The sequence below is a fragment of the Heterodontus francisci genome, chromosome 20 (genome assembly GCF_036365525.1).
Source record: "Heterodontus francisci isolate sHetFra1 chromosome 20, sHetFra1.hap1, whole genome shotgun sequence".
Lineage (NCBI taxonomy): Eukaryota > Metazoa > Chordata > Chondrichthyes > Heterodontiformes > Heterodontidae > Heterodontus > Heterodontus francisci.
In genome coordinates, this window is record NC_090390.1 from 44,680,773 (window position 1) to 44,705,117 (window position 24,345).

General features: G+C 43.1%; 1 protein-coding gene across 2 annotated transcripts in view; it reads right to left on the bottom strand.

Moving 5' to 3' along the window:
* LOC137380604 (leucine-rich repeat-containing protein 27-like) overlaps positions 1 to 24,345 on the bottom strand; it is a 130,475-nt gene that overhangs the window by 17,232 nt on the left and 88,898 nt on the right. For both annotated transcript variants that reach the window (XM_068052680.1, XM_068052679.1), the window contains 3 exons: positions 10,543 to 10,686; positions 4,322 to 4,427; positions 2,146 to 2,276 (listed from right to left, as the gene is read on the bottom strand). In XM_068052680.1, coding sequence (XP_067908781.1) covers positions 2,146 to 2,276; positions 4,322 to 4,427; positions 10,543 to 10,686 — 381 coding nt within the window. The remainder of the gene's footprint in view (positions 1 to 2,145; positions 2,277 to 4,321; positions 4,428 to 10,542; positions 10,687 to 24,345) is intronic.

Here is a 24,345-nt window from a genome sequence, read left to right on the forward strand (position 1 = left end):
TTACAGTTTTTATTAAAAGTAAAGGTGCTGTGCTCTTTAAAAATTTAAATTATCGGTAAGGGCTTGAAGCCCTTTAAAAATGGCACTGGCACTGGACGCAATTGCCGGGGACGGAGGGCCCACCCCCTCTACGTCATTGGGGGCGGCCGTTCTGCCCCCTCCATTTAAATGAGCCCCCATGGGAAATATCACAGGAGCTCAGCGACGGCCGCTCCGCGTAGGTGGAACGCCGATTTCAAAGCGCGCTGCTGCAATTTGTGGCATGCTAATAAAATTCGGGCCTTTGTCTCCAGTCCAACCTCCTGGTCTTTCAAATGTGGCCAACTTGGCTGCTAGTTTTTTTAAAAGTTAACTTGTAGGATTTTTCCATTAAAAGTCTAATGTAAGTTTGCAACTGATGAAATTAATATGTCCCATTTGGCATAAATGGTTTTCCTGAAAGGAGGCAAATGGATTTCTGTATAGGCAAGTGTGAGCTCATCCATTTTGGACATAAAAAGGATAGAACAGAATACTTGGTAAATAGTGAAAAGCTAGAAACAGTGGAAGTCCAAAGAGACTTGGGGGGTCCAGGTACAAAGATCATTAAAATGTCATGAACAGCTACAAAAAATAATCAAAAAGGCTAATGGAATGTTGGACTTTAGATCCAGAGAACTGGGATTCAAGAGAGTACAAGCTATGCTTCAGCTGTACAAAGCCCTGGTTAGACCACATCTGGATTACTGAGAGAAGCTCTGAGCACCACACCTTAGGAAGGTTGTACTAGTCTTGGAGGGAGTGCAGCTTAGATTTACCAGAATGATACCTGGACTCCAAAGGCGAAATTACAAAGCGAGATTAAATCAACTAGGGACATATTCCCTGGAATTTAGAGGATTTGGGGTGATTAGATCAAAGTTTTCAAGATATTTAGGGGAGTAGATAGGGTAGATAAGGTAGATAGATTTCTGCTGTTTGGGGAGTCTAGGATTAGGGGGCATAGTCTAAAATTAGAGCCAGACCTTTTAAGAATGCAATTAGGAAAGACTCATACACACAAAGGGTGATAGAAGTTTGGAACTCTCTGCTGCAAATGGTAATTGATGCTAGATCAATTGTTCATTTTAAATCTGAGATTGATCGATTTTGTTATCCAAAGGTATTAAGGGATTATGGGGCAAAGGTGGGCATATCAAGTTGGGTCGCAATCAGCCATAATCATCTCATTGAATGGTAGAACAGGCTTGAGAGGCTAAATGCAGTACTCCTGTTCCTATGTTCCATTTAACATCTCACTCAAAGGGAGTTTCAGCCTTCCAAACGCGGTCTAAGTCCTGCCACCGCTGATCTCGGCAATCTTAAGCGCAGCGGCTCATTAAAAAGCCGGGGGGGCCTGCCCCCCAATCTCGTGGAGGAGATAGGCTGTCCGTCCTCGGCAATGGCGTCAGCTGCCTGTGTGCAGGCGCTGGCACCATTTTTAAAGGGCAACCACCCCTGCCACCTAATTTACATTTTTAAAGACAGAACCCCCAAAATTAATAAATTTCTAATGCCCCTGCCCCCCAATAACAATTACATTAACTATTTGCCCTTATCCACCCCCCCCAAAACACTTACCGTTAACATCTGACCTTCCCTCCCCCAGACTGCACAAAGTTTACAATTCAATCCTTCCCACCATCCCCTACATCCACTACATTTATTTGACCCTGTTCCCTGACCGCACTGAAAAACTTACCCCCTCCCCACCATCAAGAGGTGGTGAGCACAAGTTCAGGCCTTCTAGCAACATGATGGAATAAGATGATTAAAAAGAAAAGCAGATCTACAGTTATGGCATGGGGTATTAACAGGTGCATAAGAGGTTATCTACCGTCTCTTGAAAAGGGAATGGTGCATATTGACCTTGGGAAGAGTGAAAAGAAAGTTGGAAGAAGTTTTCATTGGAAGAGAAGGAAAGAGTTCACTGGAGGGGAAGCTAATTTTTCGAGAACAAAAAACACATCTAAACTAACCAATCTAGCTTTTAAAAGCAGTTATGAACCGTGTAAATAAGAAAAGTAATTTATTTCTAATAGAAAGGATGCATCATGAATATTTATATCATCACATTATTGATGAACATTTCTATGGATGTAACAATCAAAGTTTCATAGAACAGACCTTGCTTCTTCCATTTCCTTTCCTGAATGCACTCTTTGCATGGATTCAGGGATATGTGGTCCTTTTGAATCCACACTTCTCGTTGTACAGTAGAAGTTTGGATCCGTGGCATATGGTGCACTCTTCACTACCTGAGCACAAAACACCAGATTACTCAGTACAAAATCAAAATACTGCAGATGCTGGAAATCTGAAATAAAAACAGAAACTGCTGGAAATACTTAGCAGGTCAGGCAGCATCTGTGAAGAAAGAAACAGAGAAAATGCTTCAGGTCAACGACCTTCCATCAGAACTGCCAGATGCTGCCTGACCTGCTGAATACTTCCAGCATTTTCTGTCTTTATGTCAGGTTATGCAGTACAGGTATCGAAACTACCTCCCAGAGGGTAGCAGTATTTACTTTTTTTTGTATGGAAGTCTAAATATCATGGTTAGGTTATTAAGTCATGCAGGAAAGTTGCACCCATGTATCTTTAATAGAGTTCAGACTGGAATCATGAGCTGGAATTTCTCTTTTGGCCTCATGTAGATAGATTTGGGACATATCTTGGAATTTCTGTGTGCCTCATTGATGTGCCCTGAACCTTTCCCTAATCCCAAGGTCAGGGAACCACATCATTTTCAAGAGGACAGGGAGATGGATTCTACTGCTGCACATTGTCACAGCATTAAAGGCCCACCCTGCTGTCCAAATATCTGTTTGTTTTTCTTTTTTAAAAAAATAGACAATATCAAATTTGTGGTCTTTTAAATTAAACTGGGCAACACTTCTGCCAGTATCAAGTCCTGGCATATCAGTATGTCTACTTGATGCACCCAATTAAAAAGCAGCATTGAGAGCTTTGTAGGGAATGGATCTAAGAGAATGGGACCCAAACTTCCCATGGTCTATTCTGGACCATCAAGTCCCAAACTTTTATGGCAATTCTCTCAACAACTTCCAGCCTCCTGATCCATCCGTGGTGCCTTTTGTGTCTGTGAGTTTCGCTCTGCAACCCACTGCTTTTCCCATCATCTCTGGTTCCTCTTTTCACATTCTTACATTAATGCATTTCAGGGTGGATGTACCGCCTGTGTGTTCCTGTTGCATGCCGGAAACATATTATTGAAAACTGTGCATATCCAAGTAATGAATGGAAAAATCACAAGCTAGGGATACATAATTTCCCAATAGATACTCAAATTATGTTCCAAGAGAACAGCAATGGAAACTTCATCCTTTAGTGCATTTTTAGTTAGTTTGCTAATTTATCAGCCTATTTTCCAAGTTCTTATAAAAAAATCAGCGTGTCAAAAATGGTTTAGAATTCAGATTTGTAAACTGAATTTTCTACAGAAGACAACTGTGACAAAAAATGAAATGCATTTTCAATGTACAATGGTGAATATTAGAAAATAAATTAAAGACAAAGAAACCACAATCACAGGTGCTGCTTGCAAGCAGTTCATATTTTTTCATACCTAATTTACTGCAAAAAGCATTGAGTGATTTGATTGATTTATCAACAAATCATGATGGTGAAAAGTTTACATGTTTGGATAGGTTTTTTTGCCTTTATGAATGGTTACAGGTGGGCTTCCATTACGAATGTTTATATATGGATTGGTAATGCTCAATGATGATATAAAAACATGGAAATAAGGTTTGTGAACAGGAAGTGTGTGGTCTACACAATTTTAATATATAGATATGTACTGTACACACAATAGGCTTGTGAAGTTACTTTTATTCTATCTTTACTTCTTTTCTTCCAGTAGTGGGTGCTACAATGATGGTCATCATCAGGGAGCAGGCTCCTAGGATTGGATTAGACAATGATATTTGAACAAATTCAAATTGTAGTGCATGATTTGAACTGGGTCATATCAGTTTTATTTTATTGCTCAACATAATGAAAAAGCTGATCCTGTTTGTCACTGGGTAGATATTCAATCCATCTTCTGCACAAGGTACCAGACTTGCTACTGCTCATAGTGAACCAAGTACCTTGTCATGGGCAATGACTCAGAAAACCTATCCTTGTGTTTTGATTGCTTTGTTGTTATTTTCTTGAGGATAAACTGAAATACAACAAATAGCTTCACTATCTAACACAGTAAAAACGCACCTATTTTGGAAAATGATAAACAAATTCATTTGAAAGCAACAGTAGAAATATTTATGTGTGCCAGTACCTTGTTCCTTTCTGTTGCATGCACAGACCTTTGCTTTCTTTCTGTTTGTTTCTTTTCCTGTATTAACTTAGCTTGATCCCTCCAATCCTTCAATGCTTTCTGGTCTCTGTAAATAAGTACAATTCTCCTTACTCCTATTAATGATGAAATCAAAATAAAATAAAGGCAAATTCAGGTCTGGTGATAAATGATATTTAATCAAAAACCCCAACTCGGGCTATGATTTTAGGTAATAAATTATGCACTTTGGCTTGACGTGAAATCAGATGGGATGCTAATTTAAACTACAGTAGAAACGCTTGAAGCTAAATGCTCTATTCAACAACTGATTTAAGGTGCGGATCTGAATGCTGCAGGGACTCCAACTGAAACCAGTTAGTACTTTTATATATAACATTTAGGTCACATGAAACTGTGTATTGTTTCCAACATCAGAAACTTTGAAAATTATAAGACATTTATATTCTTAATAAATGCCCAAGATTGCGGCACAGTTTTGATGAAATGACTAAAACCTTAGAGTGAATTAAAAATCTGACGAGGGGATGTTTATGACATTTAAAACTCTATTTAATTTCCAATTGATATTTTTGCCGGTAGAAGATAAGCTTGCACATTGTCTTCTTGACGCATGGCAGCATTCCTCACTGCCTTTGAAAATCTTATCTAGCATTCAGTAATACTTTCCAGTTTCCGTTGTGCCAAATCTACTTGATTTATATTACGTGATGGATTCAGCAACAGAGGGAATTTGCATATATGCGAGATTTGTGCAGTGCACCTAAGTCCTGAATCTCACATTCACACAGTTAGTACCAGATCCCAAACTGTTTATATTTATCACCACAGGTAATGTGAGAGATCAGAAAGGAAGTGCATCTTTCATGATGACAAGGTAAGTGATTAAATACAGTATTAACTGCTTAAGAACTTGAATAAAAAAACTAGCACTTTTAAAGTTTTGAAATGGGAAAATTAGGGTGGTGGAATGGTAGGGTAGGTATGATAGGAGGGTGTAGAAATCATAACACGAGATGGGGGACGGGGGTGAAGTAGAAAGGGGAGAGGGGAATGTGTGACAGGAAGTGCATAGGGGTTATTGTGGGGATAAGGATGATGTGATGTTAAACCAGGGCACTGGCTGCTCTCAGGTGGATGTCAAAGATGCAATGGCACCATTCAAAGAACAGGAAGGGAGTATTCCTGATGTTCTCTGAATCAAGATCAGTAAAACAGTTATCTGGTTATTTAACTAATTGCTGTTTGTGGGATTTTGCTGTGTGCAAATTGCCTAATGTGTTTCTTATACTACAACAGTGACTACATTTCAGAAATACTTAATTAGCTGAGAAGCACCTTGGAACAACCTGCTCTATATAAACACAAGTTCTTTATTTTAAAAGGTTTAAACCGGCAACATCAAGAAGGTATTGTTGCCACTGCCAGAACCAGCTAAATTATTGTCTCTGGGGCACTCTGGCAATTGGATTTAACTTTGTAAAGTTCATTTCAAAGCACCTTGCTATCTGTCTGAAAAGTACTGACTCTTATGAAATTAAAATATAATATTCAAACTTACAATATTTTGGGTTTGGAATCTGCACATACCAATGCTGAGAAACAATGACACATTTTCAAGGATATATTTTGAGTGTTAACTGAGTAATGTGTTAAAGTAAGCTATAAATTGTTACAGCTCAGGAGGAGGCCATTCGGCCCATTGTGTCCACACTGGCTCTCTGAAAGAGCAATTCCCTCAGTCCCATTCCCTTGCCTTCTCCCCATAACCCTGCATATTCTTCCTTTGGATATAACTGTCTAATTCCCTTTTGAATGCTTTAATTGAACCTGCCTCCACCACTTTCTCAGTCAGCGCATTCCAGACCTTAACCACTCGCTGCGTGAAAAAGTTTTTCCTCATGTCACTTTTGCTTCTCTTACTAAATACTTTAAATCTGTGCCTTCTCGTTCTTGATCCTTTCACGAGTGGGAACAGTTTCTCTCTATCTACTCTGTCCAGACCCCTCATGATTTTGAATACCTCTATCAAATCACCTCTCAGTCTTCTCCTCTCCAAGGAAAACAGTCCTAACTTCTCCAATCTATCTTCATACCTGAAATTCCTCATCCCTGGAACCATTCTCGTGAATCTTTTCTGTACTCTCTCCAATGCCCTGTCTTTTCTAAAGTGTGGCACCTAGAATTGGATGTAATACTCCAACTGAGGCTGAACTAGTGTCTTATACAAGGTCAACATAACTTCTTTGCTCTTGTACTCTATGTTTCTAGTAATAAAGAACCTGAAACTGTATGCTTCATTAACTGTTCTCTCAACCTGTCCGACCACCTTTAATGACTTATGCACCTAGGTCCCTCTGCTCCTGCACCCCCTTTAGAATTGTACCCTTTATTCTATATTGTCTCTCCATGTTCTTCCTATCAAAATGAATCTCTTCACATTTCTCTGCATTGAACTTCATCTGCCACCTGTCTGCCCATTCCACCAACTTGTCTATGTCCTTTTGAAGTTCTACACTATTCTCCTCACAGTTCACAATGCTTCCAAGTTTTGTATCATCTGCAAGCTTTGAAATTGTGCCCTGTATACCAAGGTATAGGTCATTAATATATATCAGGAAAAGCAAGGGTCCCAACACTGATCACTGGGGTACTCCACTACAAACCTTCCTCCAACCGAAAAATATCCGTTAACCACTACTCTTTGTTTCCCGTCATTCAGCCAATTTCTTATCCATGTTGCTACTGTCCCTTTTATTCCATGAGCTATAAGTTTGCTCACAAGTCTGTTGTTTGGCACTGTATCAAATGCAACCCTCTCTGTTACCTCCTCAAAAAACTCCAGCAAGTTGGTTAAACATGATTTTCCCTTAAGAAATCCATGCTGGCTTTCCTTAATTAACTCGCATTTGTCCATGTGACTATTGATTTTGTCCTGAATTATTTTTTCCAGAAGCTTTCCCACCCCCGAAGTTAAACTGACTGGCCTATAGATGCTGGGCTTATCTTTACACCCTTTTTTGAACAAGGGTGTAACCTTTGCAATTCTCTAGTCCTCTGGCACCAGCCTGGAGTGTAAGGAAGACTGAAAAATTACAGCCAGTGCCTCTGCGATTTCCAACCTCACTTCCCTCAGTATCCTTGGATGCATCTCATCTGGTCCTGGTGCCTTATCCACTTTAAGTATAGACAACTTACCTATTACTTCCTTTTTATCAATTTTAAACCCCTCTAGTGTCTGACTTACAGATGCAAAGTATTCATTTAATACCTCAGCTATGCCCTATACCTGCATGTGTAAATCCCCTTTCTGGTCTCTAATCGGCCCCACTCCTCCTTTTACTATTTATATGCCTGTAGAAAAATTTGGGATTTCCTTTAATGCTAGCTGCCAGTCTCTTCTCATGCTCTCTCTTTGCTTCTCTTATTTGCTTTTTCACTTCCCCTCTGGACCTTCGATTTTCAGCCTGGTTCTCGTTGGCATTTTCTACCTGGCATCGGTCATAAGCACACCTTTTCTTCTTTATCGTAATCTCTACCTCTTTTGTCATCCAGGGAGGTCTGGATTTGTTTGCTCTACTTTTCCCTTTCGAGGGAACATACCTTGACTGTGCCCGAACTATCTCTTCTTTGAAGGTGGATCATTGTTCATCTACTGATTTTCCTGCCAGCTTCTGACTCCAATTTATTCGCCCCAGCTCCATTCTTACCCCACTGAAGTTGGTCTTCCCTCAGTTAATTATGCTTACCCTGGATTGCTCTTTGTCCTTTTCCATAGCCAGCCTAAACCTTATGATACAGTGATCACTATCCCCTAAATGCTCTCCTACTGATACTTGATCCACTTGGCCCACCTCATTCCCAAGAACCAGGTCTAGCAGTGCCTCCTTTCTTGTTGGACTAGCAACATACTTTTGTAGAAAAGTTTCCTGAACACACTCTAGGAACTCTTGCCCTTCACACTATTACTATCCCAGTCTATGGAAAATGGTGGGAATTATCTTTCTACAATGAAAGTTGAACTACTGTCCTTTAAATTTGTCACTTTCCCAATGACAATTCAACAGTTTATTTAATAATTAACAGCTAACAAATTTATGAGCCCTATTCCTGTTAGAATCTGATCCTGACACACAATGCTGGCGTGCATGATGCAGGCATACTTAGCATTGAGGTCTACAGAAACAGAAATGGTGGGAATTCCAACAGATGCCATCACCCTGCAGCCCACCTCTTCTGGTGACGTCTGTTCATTTTAATAGGTAGGAAGGTTGGAAAGTGCACAAGCAGAACATCCAGACAACTGAAAGGCATATTGCATTACTCAGCTCTCATTGTATCTCTGGTAAAATGGAGGAGGGTGTCGAAATTGAAAGGAGCCCCAGTAATTAAAATCTTCAAATCAAATTACAAACATTGCGAAAGTATCAAAAAATCCCTGAAGCTAATAAAAATAAAAACATGCTTTCATGAGTTGCATTCAAACCCATTACCTCCACTTCTTAATGCAATAAAATGTAGAATCATAGCATGTAACTTCTGTGTTCTTTTTAATGATGCATATAGGTCCCTCTTTCAACTTTCCTTATTTAAACAAATTTCTAAAACAAAACAAAATTAAAATTATTTGTCCATTGGAATACCACACAAGTCCTGATGCGATACTATGGCTCAGATTTTGCGTTAAGAATAACAGTGAGGTGATCAGCATTGACTATTATAATGGATTAAATCTGACAGCAACTTTTGGCATCTATACACATACAGTTAAATGTGGAAATCTGGAAGTTGCAGTCCGAATTACCTTGCTCTTCCACACGCTGTGCTTTAACAATATCTCACCGATTGAGGGACCTGGCATTGAAATTAATGTAAGGACATGAAGTTGTTGTACTTATCTCTTAGTTGCCCACTAATCACACCAGAAAAAAAGTTAAGGCTGGTGTATTCAGGTGTAAGCAAAATTTTAACAGCGTGATACATCTATATTACTGCCAAACAACCTCTCTGGCCCTGAAAATTTAATTTTACAACTGTGGATTCTCATTCCATCAGAATGTAATTGTAATTATTGTTGGAAATGTTAAAAAAAACTTGGTCGCTTTTAGCTCTCTCTCTCCCAATTCAATCTTTCCCTCTCATTTTGTTTTCTGCACAGAATTTTACATTGAATTAAATATTCTAATTTATACTTGCTTGTTCAGACTCTGCTTATATCTCAATGAGGCTTCTTCAATTTAATTGGTTGAAGAGCCAAGCTATTGCTTGTTTTGCTCACACATGCCACAGATTCCCTGTAAAGGGCACCACACTGAAAAGGATTTCTAATTACCACACATTGCCACTGAAAAACCCAGGAAAAGTTTGTGGGCAGCTGTAAGCATAAAGAATGCCGAGCACCGTTCCTTCACCACTGAGCACAAAATCCGGGCCATTGTTTGAACAACTCATGAGCTCAAGCAGAATTCATACACTCCTTAAAAATGCAACATTTCTTCATTCAACCAACATCTTTTTGGCAAATTTGGGTCTGTAATGAACAAAATTATAACATAGTGCAAGTCCAATTTGGGCAAAATACTGGCATGATCATAGTATTGTACAGCACATAAAGTGGACATTTGGTCCATTGAATCAGTATGGTGCATGACGTCACATCAACATAAATCATGGAACAAAATGCAATGGTCGGAGAAAATGTCAAGACTCGACAGATGCTGTAGCAGTTAAATAAACTGTTGCTCTGTAATAACTACTGAATTTGATTTCTAAGTCATAAATCTGTGGGTCTATTTAGCACAAGCACTTAAATTTTCATAATGCTAGTTAGAATAAAGCAAATTCTAGTTAGACAGAAAATGGATTTATGTCTATTCAAACTAGCTATTTAACCACATTTGATTAAATTCAAGATCATCACGTTGCCTTTCATTATAAATTGGTCACAACCAAAACATTGTTTTAATTCAAAGTTTTAATGCATTTTGAAAGCTTAAACAAAACTAAAAAATTCTACTGGATAAATATGTCAACGTTACTAAAAAGGTGAACTTTGTTAAGTCTGCTGTGCAGCAAACTCTTGGCCCTCAACTTAAAGTTTAGCCCTTAATGAAAATAGCCTGATTAAAGCGTTCAGCTAGTTATCATTCCAGTGAAAAACACACAATTTCACTTACAAGAGTGCAAAAGAATTCTGTACTCACTTTCTCCTCTGTTCAATAAATGCCTGCTTTTCTTTGTGTTCTTTCAGTGCAGCCAATCTAAGTTCATTCTTTCGCTTTGTCTGAATGGACATGTCATAAGATGTCAACTCGGGAAATATTGCATTTAGATTCGGAGTCTTCTCTCTGAAATACATAATGTCACGCTACATGTTTACAACAGAAATAGAAAACTATATACCAATGTTCCTTTCAAAATTTAGTTGCTGTGCGTGGCTCATTTTTTTTTTAGTACAAGGTCCCTTTAAATTTTTTTGTGCAGCCACGCACATGCGTTATTGGCCCAAAATAAGTCCTGTGTGGGAACTTTCAGGGTGCTGCTCAGCCCTGCACCCACACAGTTTAGCAGGAACACTGCTATCTACCCTTCCCAAAGAAATGACTATAGGAACATGAGTACGCCATTTAGCTTCTCGAGCCTGTTCCACCAATTAACTGGATCAATTTACTCAATTTACCTACCCTGGTTTCATATCCCTTACTTAATAACTTTACCGAACAAAAGTGATTCAACGTTAGTTTTCAAATTTTCAACTGACCGAGCCTCAACAGCTTCTTGGAGGAGAGAGAGTTCCATATTAAATCCTTAAATCAGTGCCCTCTGGTTCTTGACCCTTTCATCAAAGAGAACGGTTTCTTCCTATCTACTCTGTCCATACCTCTCATGATTTTGAACACTTCTATCAAATCTCCTCTCAACCTTTTCTTCTCCAAGGAGATCAGCCCCAACTTCTCTAAGCTATTCATGTAAATGAAGTCCCTCATCGCTGGAACCATTCATGTAAATCTTTCCTGCACCCTCTACAATGCCTTCATATCCTTCCTAAAATGTAATGCCCAGAAATAGACACAGTACTCCAGTTGAGGCTGAACCAGTGTTTTATAAAGGTTCACCATAACATCTTTGCTTTTGTATTCTATGCCCCTATTTATAAAGCCCAGGATCCCATATGCTTTATTAACCACTTTCTCAACTTGCCCTACCATCTTCAATGATTTGTGCACATATACCCACAGGTCCCTCTGCTCCTGCACCCTCTTTAGAACTGTATCCTTTATTTTATATTGCCTCTCCTAATTTTTCCTACAAAAATGTATCACTTTACACTTCTCTGCATTAAATTTCATCTGCCACGTGTCTGCCCATTCCACAGCCTGTCTCTGTCCTCTTGAAGTCTATCACTATCTTCCTCATAGTTCACAATACTTCAAATAAATTGAAATTTGATAAAATAATCACAAAAAGAATCAGGTGATTAAATTTGATAGTGTACAATTTTCATTTGCGATTGCTAAAAAGGCTTTAAACATAACAGCAGCCTTGCAGCACACTGAGCTTGAACTCTATGTTTTTCCCCCCACAAAAAGCCAATTTTGCAAAATCAGATGTTTACAGGAGGAAGAAATATTACACTTCTAGCCATAGTACACTCAGTGGAAGGGGAAGAAGGAACAGTATTCCTATGTTGGTTGGTCCATCTTATTCGTGTACGAGGCACCTGGTAATGTGCTACTGGGTCACTCATAAATTAACCCATCAGATCCTGTGACGTGGCTATCCTGCCTGGGTATTGCTCCTGAAAATCTGTTCATATTCCTTTGGTGAACCCGTATTGTAGATGAGCAAGTGAGATAAGAGTTATATAAAACTTGACAGTGTGTAGACGTGATGAATACTTGGTGATGCTGGAAATAGTTAAAAGAAAATTGACTGAAAAGTTGTGAAATTGTGACTGTGGAAAGCAAGCAATGAAATTTAAGGAACTTGAAAAGACCTTTAGATCTCTTCAGTTCCTACCTTTTATAGGGAATCAAACTTATCTATCCATCCTATGTCACAATATTCCGCACTCCCTTTTCTCCAGAAACATACCCAACAACCTTTTGAAATAATTTATATTACCCACTATAATGGTCTTCCTTGGTAGCTAATGCACATGCCAGTTAAGACTCTATGGCTCTTCGGACACAGAAGGAGGCCATTCGGCCCATCAAATCCACATCCGCTCTCTATAGAGCAATCCAGTCAGTGCTATTCACTTGCTCCATCCCCATATCCCTGCAAGTTTAAGTGCCCATCCAATTTCCTTACGAAATCATAGATTGTCTCCGCTTCCACCATCCTCGTAGGCAGCAAGTTCCAGGTCATTACCACTCACTGCATAAAAATGTTCTTCCTCACATCCGCCATGTATCTCTTGCCCAAAGCCTTAAATCTGTGCCCTGTAGTAATTGTACCATTGGCTAATCACAACAATTTTTGTTTGTCTACCTTATCTAAACCTGCCATAATCTTGTACACCTCTATCAGATCTCCCTTCAACCTTCTTTGCTCCAAGGAGAACAACCTCAGCTTCTCCAACCTAAGCTTGCAGCTAAAATCCCTCACCCTGAAACCATTCTGGTAAATCTCCTCTGCGCCTTCTCAAAGACCCTCACATCCTTCCTAAAGTGTGGATGCAATACTCTAGTTGTGGCCTAACCAGAGTTTTATAAAGGTTCAGCATAACTTCCTTGCTTTTGTACTCGATACCTTTATTTATGAAGCCCAAGATCCCGTATGCTTTGCTAACTACTCTCTCAATATGTCCTACCACCTTCACATGCACATGAACCCCCAGGTCCCTCTGTTCCTGCACACTCTTTAGAACTGTGCCATTAAGTCTATACTGCCTCTCCCTATCCTTTTTGCCAAAATGCAGCATGTCACACTTCTCTGTATTAAACTGCATATAACACTATTATCTTTTTATTAAAAAAAGTTCTGTTTCCCTTCTTATTCCTTTCTAAACATCAACTTGACTCAATGGTTGCATTCTTCCCTCAGTCAGAAGACTGTGGGTTCAAGTCTTATTCCTTGATTTGAGAGTATAATTTAGGCTGATGCTCCAGTGCAGTTTTGAGGGAGTGCTACATTGCCAGAGGTGCCATTCTTTGGATGAGAGTGTAAATCAAGGCCAAGACCAGCTTGTGAGAAAGAAATGCTAAAATTGGCAGAAGGCATATCTTTGGGGAAAAAAAATGAATAATACCTTGTGGGTGTGACAACCATAATATAGAAGTTATGCTACAGCTATACAAAGCCATGGTTTAACCGCACCTGGAGTACTGTGTTCAGTTCTGGGCACCACACCTCAGAAAGGATACACTGGTTGTGGAAGGAGTGCAGCAAAGATTTACCATATTGATAGCTGGACTCTAAAGGTTGAGTTACAAGGAGAGATTACACGAACTAGGGGTGTATTCCCTTGAATTTAGAGGATTAAAGGATGATTGAATCAAAGTTTTCAAGATACTAAGGGAAACAGAAAGGGTAGCTAGAGAGAAGCTATTTCTGCTGGTTGGGGAGTCGATCACAAAGGGATATAGCTTAAAAATTAGAGCCAGGCCTTTCAGGCGTGAAGTTAGGAAATACGTCCACACACAAAGGATGGTAGAAGTTTGGAACTCTCTACTGCAAATGGCATTTGATGCTGGGTCAATTGTTAATTTAAAATCTCAGGCTGATAGATTTCTGTCAGCCAAAGATATTAAGGGATATGGGACAAAGGTGGGTATGTGCAGATAGGTCACAGATCAGCCATGATTTTAAAAAATGGCAGAACAGGCTCAAGGGCAAAATGCGCTACCCCACTTCCTATGCTCCTAATACAACATAGGCAACAAAAAAAATCACGGGGGATCTGTGGAGTCTGTGAGCAGGACAAGCAACATGAAAGCTGTTCAACCAATAAGATTGAAGAATCCTCACTTAGACATGAAAACAGCAAAGTAGGAAGTAAAAAAAAAAGAAATATAAATTACATTTAAATCAGTGTACAGGAAGTAATTGTACAGGATCAGCGAAAGTGCGAGCGAGGTGGCAGCTGGGAAGGTGAGTTTCAGTTTAAAGTAACTTACCTTTGTTTCGGCAGCTTCTTTTGGATCAGCGATAGTGCGAGCGAGGTGGCAGCTGGGAAGGTGAGTTTCAGCTTAAAGTAACTTACCTTTTGTTTCGGCAGCTTCTTTTGGATCAGCGATAGTGCGAGCGAGGTGGCAGCTGGGAAGGTGAATTACAGTTTAAAGTAACATAGCTTTTGTTTCGGCGGACACGGGGACTGCTGGGTAAGTAAACTTATATATTCGGACAGTGGCTAAACCCGAAACACTACTCCTATAGTGTCTCCCACCCATCCTCCTCCTCTAACCAAAAAAAAAAGGACTCTTGTGTGGAGGGTTTGGCAAGGTAAGGTTTTCCTTTTTCTTTAATCTCTGTTCTCAATTTAATGCGGAGGGGATGGAAGCTAGGGCAGTTGCATGCTCCTCTTGCAGGATGTGGGAGGTAAGGGTCACCACTTGTGTCCCTGCTGACTTCACCTGTGAGAAGTGCACCCAACTCCAGCTCCTCGCAGACCGCGTTAGGGAACTGGAGCTGGATGAACTTCGGATCATTCAGGATGCTGAGGGGGTGATAGAGAGCAGTTATAGGGAAGTAATGACACCTAAGTTACAGGATAAAGGTAGCTGGGTGACCGTCAGGGGAGGGAAAGGGAATAGGCGCACAGTGCAGGGATCCCCTGTGGCCGTTCCCCTCAATAATAAGTATACCGTTTTGGATACGGTTGGGGGGGAACGAACTACCAGAGGAAAGCCACAGCGGCCAGGTCTCTGGCACTGAGCCTGGCTCAGTGGCTCAGAAGGGAAGCGGGGAGACTAGGAGAGCGATAGTGATAGGAGATTCAATGGTTAGAGGAACAGACAGGAAATTCTGTGGTAGCGAACGAGAATCCCGGATGGTATGTTGACTCACGGGTGCCAGGGTCAGGGATGTCTCGCATCTAGTCTACAGGATTCTTAAGGGGGAGGGGGAGCAGCCAGAGGTCGTGGTACATATCCGTACCAATGACATAGCTAGGAAAAGGGATGAGGAACTGAAAAGCAAATATAGGGAGTTAGGTTGGAAGCTAAAAGGCAGGACGAGCAGAGTAGTAATCTCAGGATTGATACCGGCGCCACGTGCTAGTGAGGCTAGAAACAGGGACCGAGTGCAGCTGAACACGTGGCTACAGAGCTGGTGTAGGAGGGAGGGATTCAGATATGTGGATCATTGGGATACCTTCTGGGGAAGGTGGGACCTGTACAAGAGGGACGGGTTGCATCTGAACTGGAAGGGCACCAATATCCTGGGCGGGAGGTTTGCGAGAGCTCTTCGGGAGGGTTTAAACTAGTTTGGCAGGGGGATGGGAACCGGAGCTACGGATCAGTGGATGGGGTAGCTGTTGAACAGGCAGAGACCGAGTGCAGAGAGTCTGTGAGGAAGGTTAGACAATTGACACAACAAAGTTGCAGCCAGTATGATGGGTTGAAGTGTGTCTATTTTAACGCAAGAAGTGTCAGGAATAAGGGTGATGAACTTAGAGCATGGATCAGTACTTGAAGCTACGATGTTGTGGCCATTACGGAGACGTGGATATCACAGAGACAGGAATGGATGTTGGATGTTCCGGGGTTTAGATGTTTCAAAAGGAATAGGGAGGGAGGTAAAAGAGGTGGGGGAGTGGCATTGCTAATCAGGGATAGTATCACAGCTGCAGAAAGGGAGGTCGTCGAGGAGGGTTTGTCTACTGAGTCATTATGGGTGGAAGTCAGAAACAGGAAAGGAGCAGTCACTTTGTTGGGAGTTTTGTATAGACCCCCCAATAGCAACAGAGACACGGAGGAACAGATTGGGAGGCTGATTTTGGAAAGTTGCAGAAGTAACAGGGTTGTTGTCATGGGTGACTTCAACTTCCCTAATATTGATTGGAATCTCCTTAGTGCAAATAGTTTGGATGGAGCAATGTTTGTCAGGTGTGTCCAGGAAGGTTTCCTCACTCAATATGCAGATAGGCCGACTAGAGGGGAGGCTATGTTGGGCTTGGTGCTTGGCAACGAACCAGGCCAGGTGGCAGATCTCTCGGTGGGAGAGCATTTCGGTGATAGTGATCACAACTCCCTGACCTTTACTACAGTCAAAGAGAGGGACAGGAGCAGACGGGAAGGGAAAATATTTAATTGGGGGAGGGGGAATTACAATGCTATTAGGCAGGAACTGGCGAGCATTAATTGGGAACAGATGTTCTCAGGGAAATGCACGACAGAAATGTGGAGGTTGTTTAGGGAGCACTTGCTGCGACTGCTGGATAGGTTTGTCCCGATGAGGCAAGGAAGGGATGGTAGGGTGAAGGAACCTTGGATGACAAGGGATGTGGAACAGCTAATCAAGAGGAAGAAGGAAGCTTCCTTAAGGTTGAGGAAGCAAGGATCAGACAGGGCTCTAGAGGGTTACAAGGTAGCCAGGAAGGAACTGAAGAATGGACTTAGGAGAGCTAGAAGGGGACATGAAAAAGTCCCGGGTAGGATTAAGGAAAATCCCAAGGCGTTCTACACTTATGTGAGGAACAAGAGGATGGCCAGAGTGAGGGTAGGGCCGATCAGGGACAGTGGAGGGAACTTGTGCCTGGAATCGGAGGAGGTAGGGGAGGTCCTAAATGAATACTTTGCTTCAGTATTCACTAGTGAGAGGGACCTGGTCGTTTGTGAGGACAGCGTGGAACAGGCTGATATGCTCGAACAGGTTGAGGTTAAGAGGGAGGATGTGCTGGAACTTTTGAATGATATGAGGATAGATAAGTCCCCGGGGCCAGACGGGATATACCCAAGGATATTACGGGAAGCGAGGAAAGGGATTGCCGCGCCTTTGGCGGTGATCTTTGCGTCCTCACTGTCCACTGGAGTAGTACCGGATGATTGGAGGGTGGCAAATGTTGTTCCCTTGTTCAAGAAAGGGAATAGGGATAACCCTGGGAATTATAGACCAGTCAGTCTTACGTCGGTAGTGGGCAAATTATTGGAGAGGATTCTGAGAGACAGGATTTATGATTATTTGGAAAAGCATGGTTTGATTAGAGAAAGTCAGCATGGCTTTGTGAGGGGCAGGTCATGCCTCACAAGCCTTACTGAATTCTTTGAAGATGTGACAAAACACATTGATGAAGGAAGAGCAGTAGATGTGGTGTATATGGATTTTAGCAAGGTGTTGGGTAAGGTTCCCCATGGTAGGCTCATTCAGAAAGTAAGGAGGCATGGGATACAGGGAAAGTTGGCTGTCTGGATACAGAATTGGCTGGCCCATAGAAGACAGAGGGTGGTAGTAGATGGAAAGTATTCAGCATGGAGCTCGGTGACCAGTGGTGTTCCGCGGGGATCTGTTCTGGGACCTCTGCTCTTTGTGATTTTTTTAAATGACTTGGATGAGGAAGTGGAAGGCTGGGTTAGCAAGTTTGCCGATGACACGAAGATTGCTGGAGTTGTGGATAGTGTGGAAGGCTGTTGTAGGTTGCAACGGGACATTGACAGGATGCAGAGCTGGGCTGAGAAGTGGCAGATGGAGTTCAACTTGGAAAAGTGTGAAGTGATTCATTTTGGAAGGTCGAATTTGAATGCAGAATACAGGCTTAAAGACAGGATTCTTGGTAGTGTGGAGGAACAGAGGGATCTTGGGGTCCATGTCCATAGATCGCTCAAAGTTGCCACCCAAGTTGATAGGGTTGTTAAGAAGGTGTATGGTGTGTTGGCTTTCATTAACAGGGGGATTGAGTTTAAGAGCCGCGAGGTTATGCTGCAGCTCTATAAGGCCCTGGTTAGACCACACTTGGAATATTGTGTTCAGTTCTGGTCGCCTCATTATAGGAAGGATGTGGAAGCTTTGGAGAGGGTGCAGAGGAGATTTACCAGGATGCTGCCTGGACTGGAGGGCATGTCTTACAAAGAAAGATTGAGGGAGCTAGGGCTTTACTCATTGGAGCGAAGAAGGATGAGAGGTGACTTGATAGAGGGGTACAAGATGATGAGAGGCATAGAAAGAGTGGATAGCCAGAGACTTTTTCCCAGGGCGGAAAGGGCTATCACCAGGGGGAATAATTTTAAGGTGATTGGAAGAAGGTTTCGGGGAGATGTCAGCAGTAGGTTCTTTACACAGCGAGTGATGGGTGCTTGGAATGCGCTGCCAGCGGTGGTAGTAGAAGCAGATACATTAGGGACATGTAAGCGACTCTTGGATAGGTACATGGATGATAGTAGAATGAAGGGTAGGTAGGTAGTTTGATCTTAGAGTAGGTTAAAGGTTCGGCACAACATCGTGGGCCGAAGGGCCTGTAGTGTGCTGTACTGTTCTATGTTCTAATGACTGGGACATACATATGGAATAAAGGGAAAGGACATAAAACAGCAAAACAGAAAATTTCAAGAAAGTTATTTTTTTAATCTGCAACATTAATTTTCTCCTGAGGGAATGAGACTCCACACTTGTCAAATTAATTTTTCAGGGCCGGAGGGGCTATTCAGCTGTAATTGTCTTAGTATGCTGTTAAAACTCAGTTACTCCTGATTGAAAAAACGCTAACCTTTAACGTGAGAATAGTGGGTAACTAGCCTAAGTTCACACCATAACAGTCATCCCTGCAGATTCAATCAACAAAGACTTTTTTTAATTCGTTCATGGGATGTAGCGTTGCTGGTTAGGCCAGCATTCTTATTGCCCTTCAGAAGGTGGTGGTGAGCTACCTTCTTGAACTGTTGCAGGCCTTAGGTTGAAGGTACACAAACAGTGCTATTAGGAAGGGAATTCCAGGATTTTGACCCAGCGACAGTGAAGGAATGGCGATATAGTTCCAAGTCACGATGGTGTGTGGCTTGGCGGGGAACTTGCAGGTAGTGGCATTCCCATGCATCTGCTGTCCTTGCCCTTCTAGGTGGAAGGTGCTGTTGAAAGTGCCTTGGTGAGTTGCTGCAGTGCATCTTGCAGATGGTACATACTACTCCCACTGAGCATTGGTTGTGACGGGATTGCATTTTGAAGGTGGTGGATGGGTGCCAATCAAGCAGGCTGCTTTGTCCTGGATGGTGTCGAGCTTCTCGAGCATTGCTGGAGCTGCACTCATTCAAGGAAGGGGAGAGTATTCCATCACACGCCTGACTTGTGCCTTGTAGTGGTGGACAGCCACTGGGGAGTTGCAGAATTCCCAGCCTCTGACCTGCTCTTGTAGCCACAGAATTTATGTGGCTGGTCCAGTTCAGTTTCTGGTCAATGGTAACCCCCAGAATGTTGATAGTGGGGGCTTCAGCGATGGTAATACTATTGAACATCAAGGGGAGATGGTTAGATTCTCTCTTGTTTGATATGGTCATTGCCTGGCACTTGTGTGGCACGAATGTTACTTGCCGCTTAACAGCCCAAGCCTGGATGTTGTCCAGGTCTTGCTGCATCTGGACACGGGCTGCTTCAGTATCTGAGGAGTCACAGATGGTACAGAACATTGTACAATCATCAGTGAACATCCCCAATTCTGACCTTCTGATGGAGGGAAGGTCATTGATGAAGCAGCTGAAGATGGTTGGGCCTAGGACACTACCCTGAGGAACTCCTGCAGTGATGTCTTGAGACTGAGATGATTGACCTCCAACAACCACAACCATCTTCCTTTGTGGGAGGTATGAATGCAACCAGCGAAGAGTTTTCCCCCGATTCCCATTGACTCCAGTTTTGCAAGGGCTCCTTGATGCCATACTCGATCAAATGCTGCCTTGATGTTAAGGGCAGTCACTCTCACCTCACCTCTGGAGTTCAGCTCTTTTATTTATTTAGAGATACAGCACTGAAACAGGCCCTTCGGCCCACCGAGTCTGTGCCGACCATCAACCACCCATTTATAATAATCCTACATTAATTCCATATTCCTACCACATCCCCATCTGTTCCTATATTTCCCTACCACCTACCTATACTAGGGGCAATTTATAATGGTCAATTTACCTATCAACCTGCAAGTCTTTGGCATGTGGGAGGAAACCCATGCAGACACAGGGAGAACTTGCAAACTCCACACAGGCAGTACCCAGAATTGAACCCGGGTCGCTGGAGCTGTGAGGCTACGGTGCTAACCACTGCACCACTGTGTCACCCCAATGTTTGGACAAAGGCTGTAATGAGGTCAGGAGCTGAGTGGCCCTGGCGGAACCCAAACTGAGTATCAGTGAGCAGGTTATTGCTGAACAAGTGCCGCTTGATAGCATGTCGACGACCTCTTCCGTCACTTTGCTGATGATTGAGAGTGGACTGATAGGGCAGTAATTGGCCAGGTCGGATTTGTCCTGCTTTTTGTGTACAGGACATACTTGGGCAATTTTCCACATTGCTGGCTAGATGCCAGTGTTGTTGCTGCACTGGAACAGCTTGGCTAGGGGTGTGGCTAGTTCTGGAGCACAAGTCTTCAGTACTATTGCCGGAATGTTGTCAGGGCCCACAGCCTTTGCAGTATCCAGTGCCTTCAGTCCTTTCTTGATATGATGTGGAGTGACTTGGATTATCTGAAGGCTGGCATCTGCGATGCTGGGAACCTCAGGAGTAGGCCGAGGTGGATTATCCACTCGGCATTTCTGGCTGAAGATGGATGCAAATGCTTCAGCCGTGTCTTTTACACTGATGTGCTGGGCTCCCCCATCGTTGAGGATGGGGATATTTGTGGTGCCTCCTCCTCCTGTTAGTTGCCTAACATTCCTGTTAGCCACCAACATTCATGACTGGGCATGACAGGACTGGAAAGCTTAGATCAGATCCGTTGGTTGATCACTTAGCCCTGTCTATTGCATGCTGCTTCAGTTGTTTGGCATACAAGTAGTTTTGTGTTGTAGCTTCACCATGCTGACACCTCATTTTTAGGTATGCCTGGTGCTGTTCCTGGCATTCCCTCCTGCACTCTTCATTGAACTAGGGTTGGTCTCCTGGCTTGATGGTAATGGTAGAGTAGGAGATATGCCAGGCCATGAGGTTACAGATTGTGGTTGAATACAATTCTGCTGCTGCTGATGGCCCACAGCGCCTCATAGATGCCCAGTTTTGAGTAGCTATTCAAAATCTATCTCATTTCGTATGGTGGTAGTGCCACACAACACAATGGTGGATACCCTCAATGTGAAGACGGGACTTGGTCTCCACAAGGACTGCGCAGTGGTCATTCTTACTAATACTGTCATGGACAGATGCATCTGCGACAAGTAGATTGGTGAGGCACTTGTTCAGCAATAACCTGCTCCCTGAGGCTCAGTTTGGGTTCCGCCAGGGCCACTCAGCTCCTGACCTCATTACAGCCTTGGTCCAAACATGACCAAAAACATGACCCTTGACATCAAGGCAACATTTGACCGAGTGTGGCATCAAGGATTGGTGATTCCCTCACCACCTGCCGCAAACCCAGTCTAGCAGCTATATCCTTTAGGACTCGGCCAGCTCGGTCAGTAGTGGTGCTCCCGAGCCACTCTTGGTGATGGACATTGAAGTCCCCCACCCAGAGTCCATCTGTGCCTTTGCTACCCTCAGTGTTTTTTCCAACTGGTGTTCAACATGGAGAAGCACTGATTCATCAGCCGAGGGAGGGCGGTAGGTGGTAATCTGCAGGAGGTTTCCTTGTCCATGTTTGATGTGATGCGATGAGACTTCATGGGCTCCTGCGTCAATGTTGAGGACACCCAGGGCAACTCTCTCCCGACTGTATACCACAGTGCCACAGGACATACCCATGGATGGTGATGGTGGTGTCAGGGATATTGTACAGTATGATTCCATGAGTATGACTATGTCAGGTTGTTGCTTTACTAGTCTGTGGGACAGCTCTCCCAATTTTGGCACAATTCCCTAAATGCTGGAAAAATTCCAGTGGATTGGAAAATAGCTAATGTAACACCTCTATTCAAAAAATGAGGGAGACAGAAAGCAGGAAACCTTCGGCCAGTTAGCCTAACATCTGTCATAGGGAAAATGCTAAGGTTATAGTAGAACATTTAGAAAATCATAATGCCATCAGGCAAAGTCAACATGGTTTTGTGAAAGAGAAATCATGTTTGACTAAATTATTAGACTTCTATGAGGAAGTAACAAGCAACGTGGATAAAGGGGAACCTGTCGATGTGGTACTTGGATTTCCAAAAGGTATACGATAAAGTGCCACATTAAAGGTTGCTACTCAAAATAAGAATTCCTGGAGTAGGGGGTAAATATTAGCATGGATAGAGGACTGGTTAGCTAACAGGAAGCAGAGAGTAGGGATAAATGAGTCATTTTCAGGTTGGCAGGATAGGACTAGTGGAGTACCTCAGGGGTCAGTGCTGTGGCCTCAACTATTTACAATATACATCAATGACTTGGACGAAGGGACCGAATGTATGGTAGCCAAATTTGCAGATGACACAAAGATAGGAAGGTATGTTGTCAAGAGGGCATATTATGCACTCCAGTGCGTGGGTTTAGAGGTGGGGAGAGCATATAATCAGGCAGGATGGTGGTGGGAAGCCCACCAACTTCCTGCCCCCGCCCAAATTAAGTCCAGGACGGGAAGGCCTGTGAACAGCCTTCCCCGCCCCCCAACCCCCCCACCACCAATTGAGGCTCTTAAGGGGCACTTAATGTCCAATTAAGGGCCTCATCCCGCCCCGCCGGAATTAGCCCAGCAGCGGCCAGGCCCATTGCCGAATCACACCAAGCAAACCCGGGCAGGATGCTTGCCGGCACTGGGGTTGGTGGGGGGGGGGGGCGGGGTGCGATGGCTCCCTTGTTAAAAGGCACTTTGTGTCTGAACGAGAGACCCAGCATCGGGAAGTGGGGGGCCCTTGCTGCTGACCCCCCTACGCCCTCTCTGCCGTGACCCCCACCCCGAGAAACTCTTCCTGCCCTGATTTACCTGTGGCCTGGATCCAGGGCCTTGGATGAGTGCTCCACCGGTAACAGCCACCACCTCCATGGTGGCGCTGCTCAGTTAAAATGCTGCTGGCCTCTGATTGGCCAGCAGCTCTCAGAAAGTGGGGCTTCCGTTGCCGGGGTCCTTGATCCCGGGGAAGGCCCGCCGCTGTCCACTTCAGTGCCTAATTGGCACTTGATTTGGCGGGCCTTCCCCAGAGGTGATGCGGAGCTCTCGCCAATGCTTTGCCAGTGGTCGAGATCCCCATCGCCAAGACAAAGTCGCAGGCAAAGAGGCTACACAGGGATAGGTTAAGTGAGTGGGAAAAAGTTTAGCAGATGGAGTATAATGTGGGAAATTGTGAACTTGTCCACTTTGGTAGGAAGAATAGAAAAGCAGATTATTATTTAAATGGAGAGAGATTGCAGAACTCTGTGGTACAGAGGGATCTGCATGTCCTGGTACATGATTCACGAAAAGTTAGAACGCAGGTACAGCAGGTGATAAGGAAGGCAAATGGAAGGTTGGTCATTTATTGCAAGGGGAATAGAATATTAAAGAAGAGAGGTTTGCTGCAGCAGTACAGGGCCTTAGTTAGATCACATCTGGAGTATTGTATACAGTTTTGGTCTCATTACTTCAGAAAGAATAAAATTGCATTAGAAGCAATTGAGAAGGTTCACTTGATGGATTCCTGGGATGGAGAGGTTGTCTTATGAGGAGAGGCTGAACAGCTTGGGCCTATACCCATTGGAGTTTAGAAGAATGAGAGGTGATCTTATTGAAACATATAAGAACCTGAGGGGACTTGACAGGGTGGATGCTGGAAGGATGTTTACACTTATGGATGAGACTAGAACGAGGGGACACAGTTTAAAAATAAGGCATTTCCCATTTAAGACAGAGACGAAGAGAATTTCTTTTTCCTCAGAGGGTCATTAGTTTGTGGAATTCGCTTCCTCAGAGGGCAATACAGGCTGGATCACTGAATATATTCAAGGCTGAGTTAGATAGATTCTTGATAGACAAGGGAGTC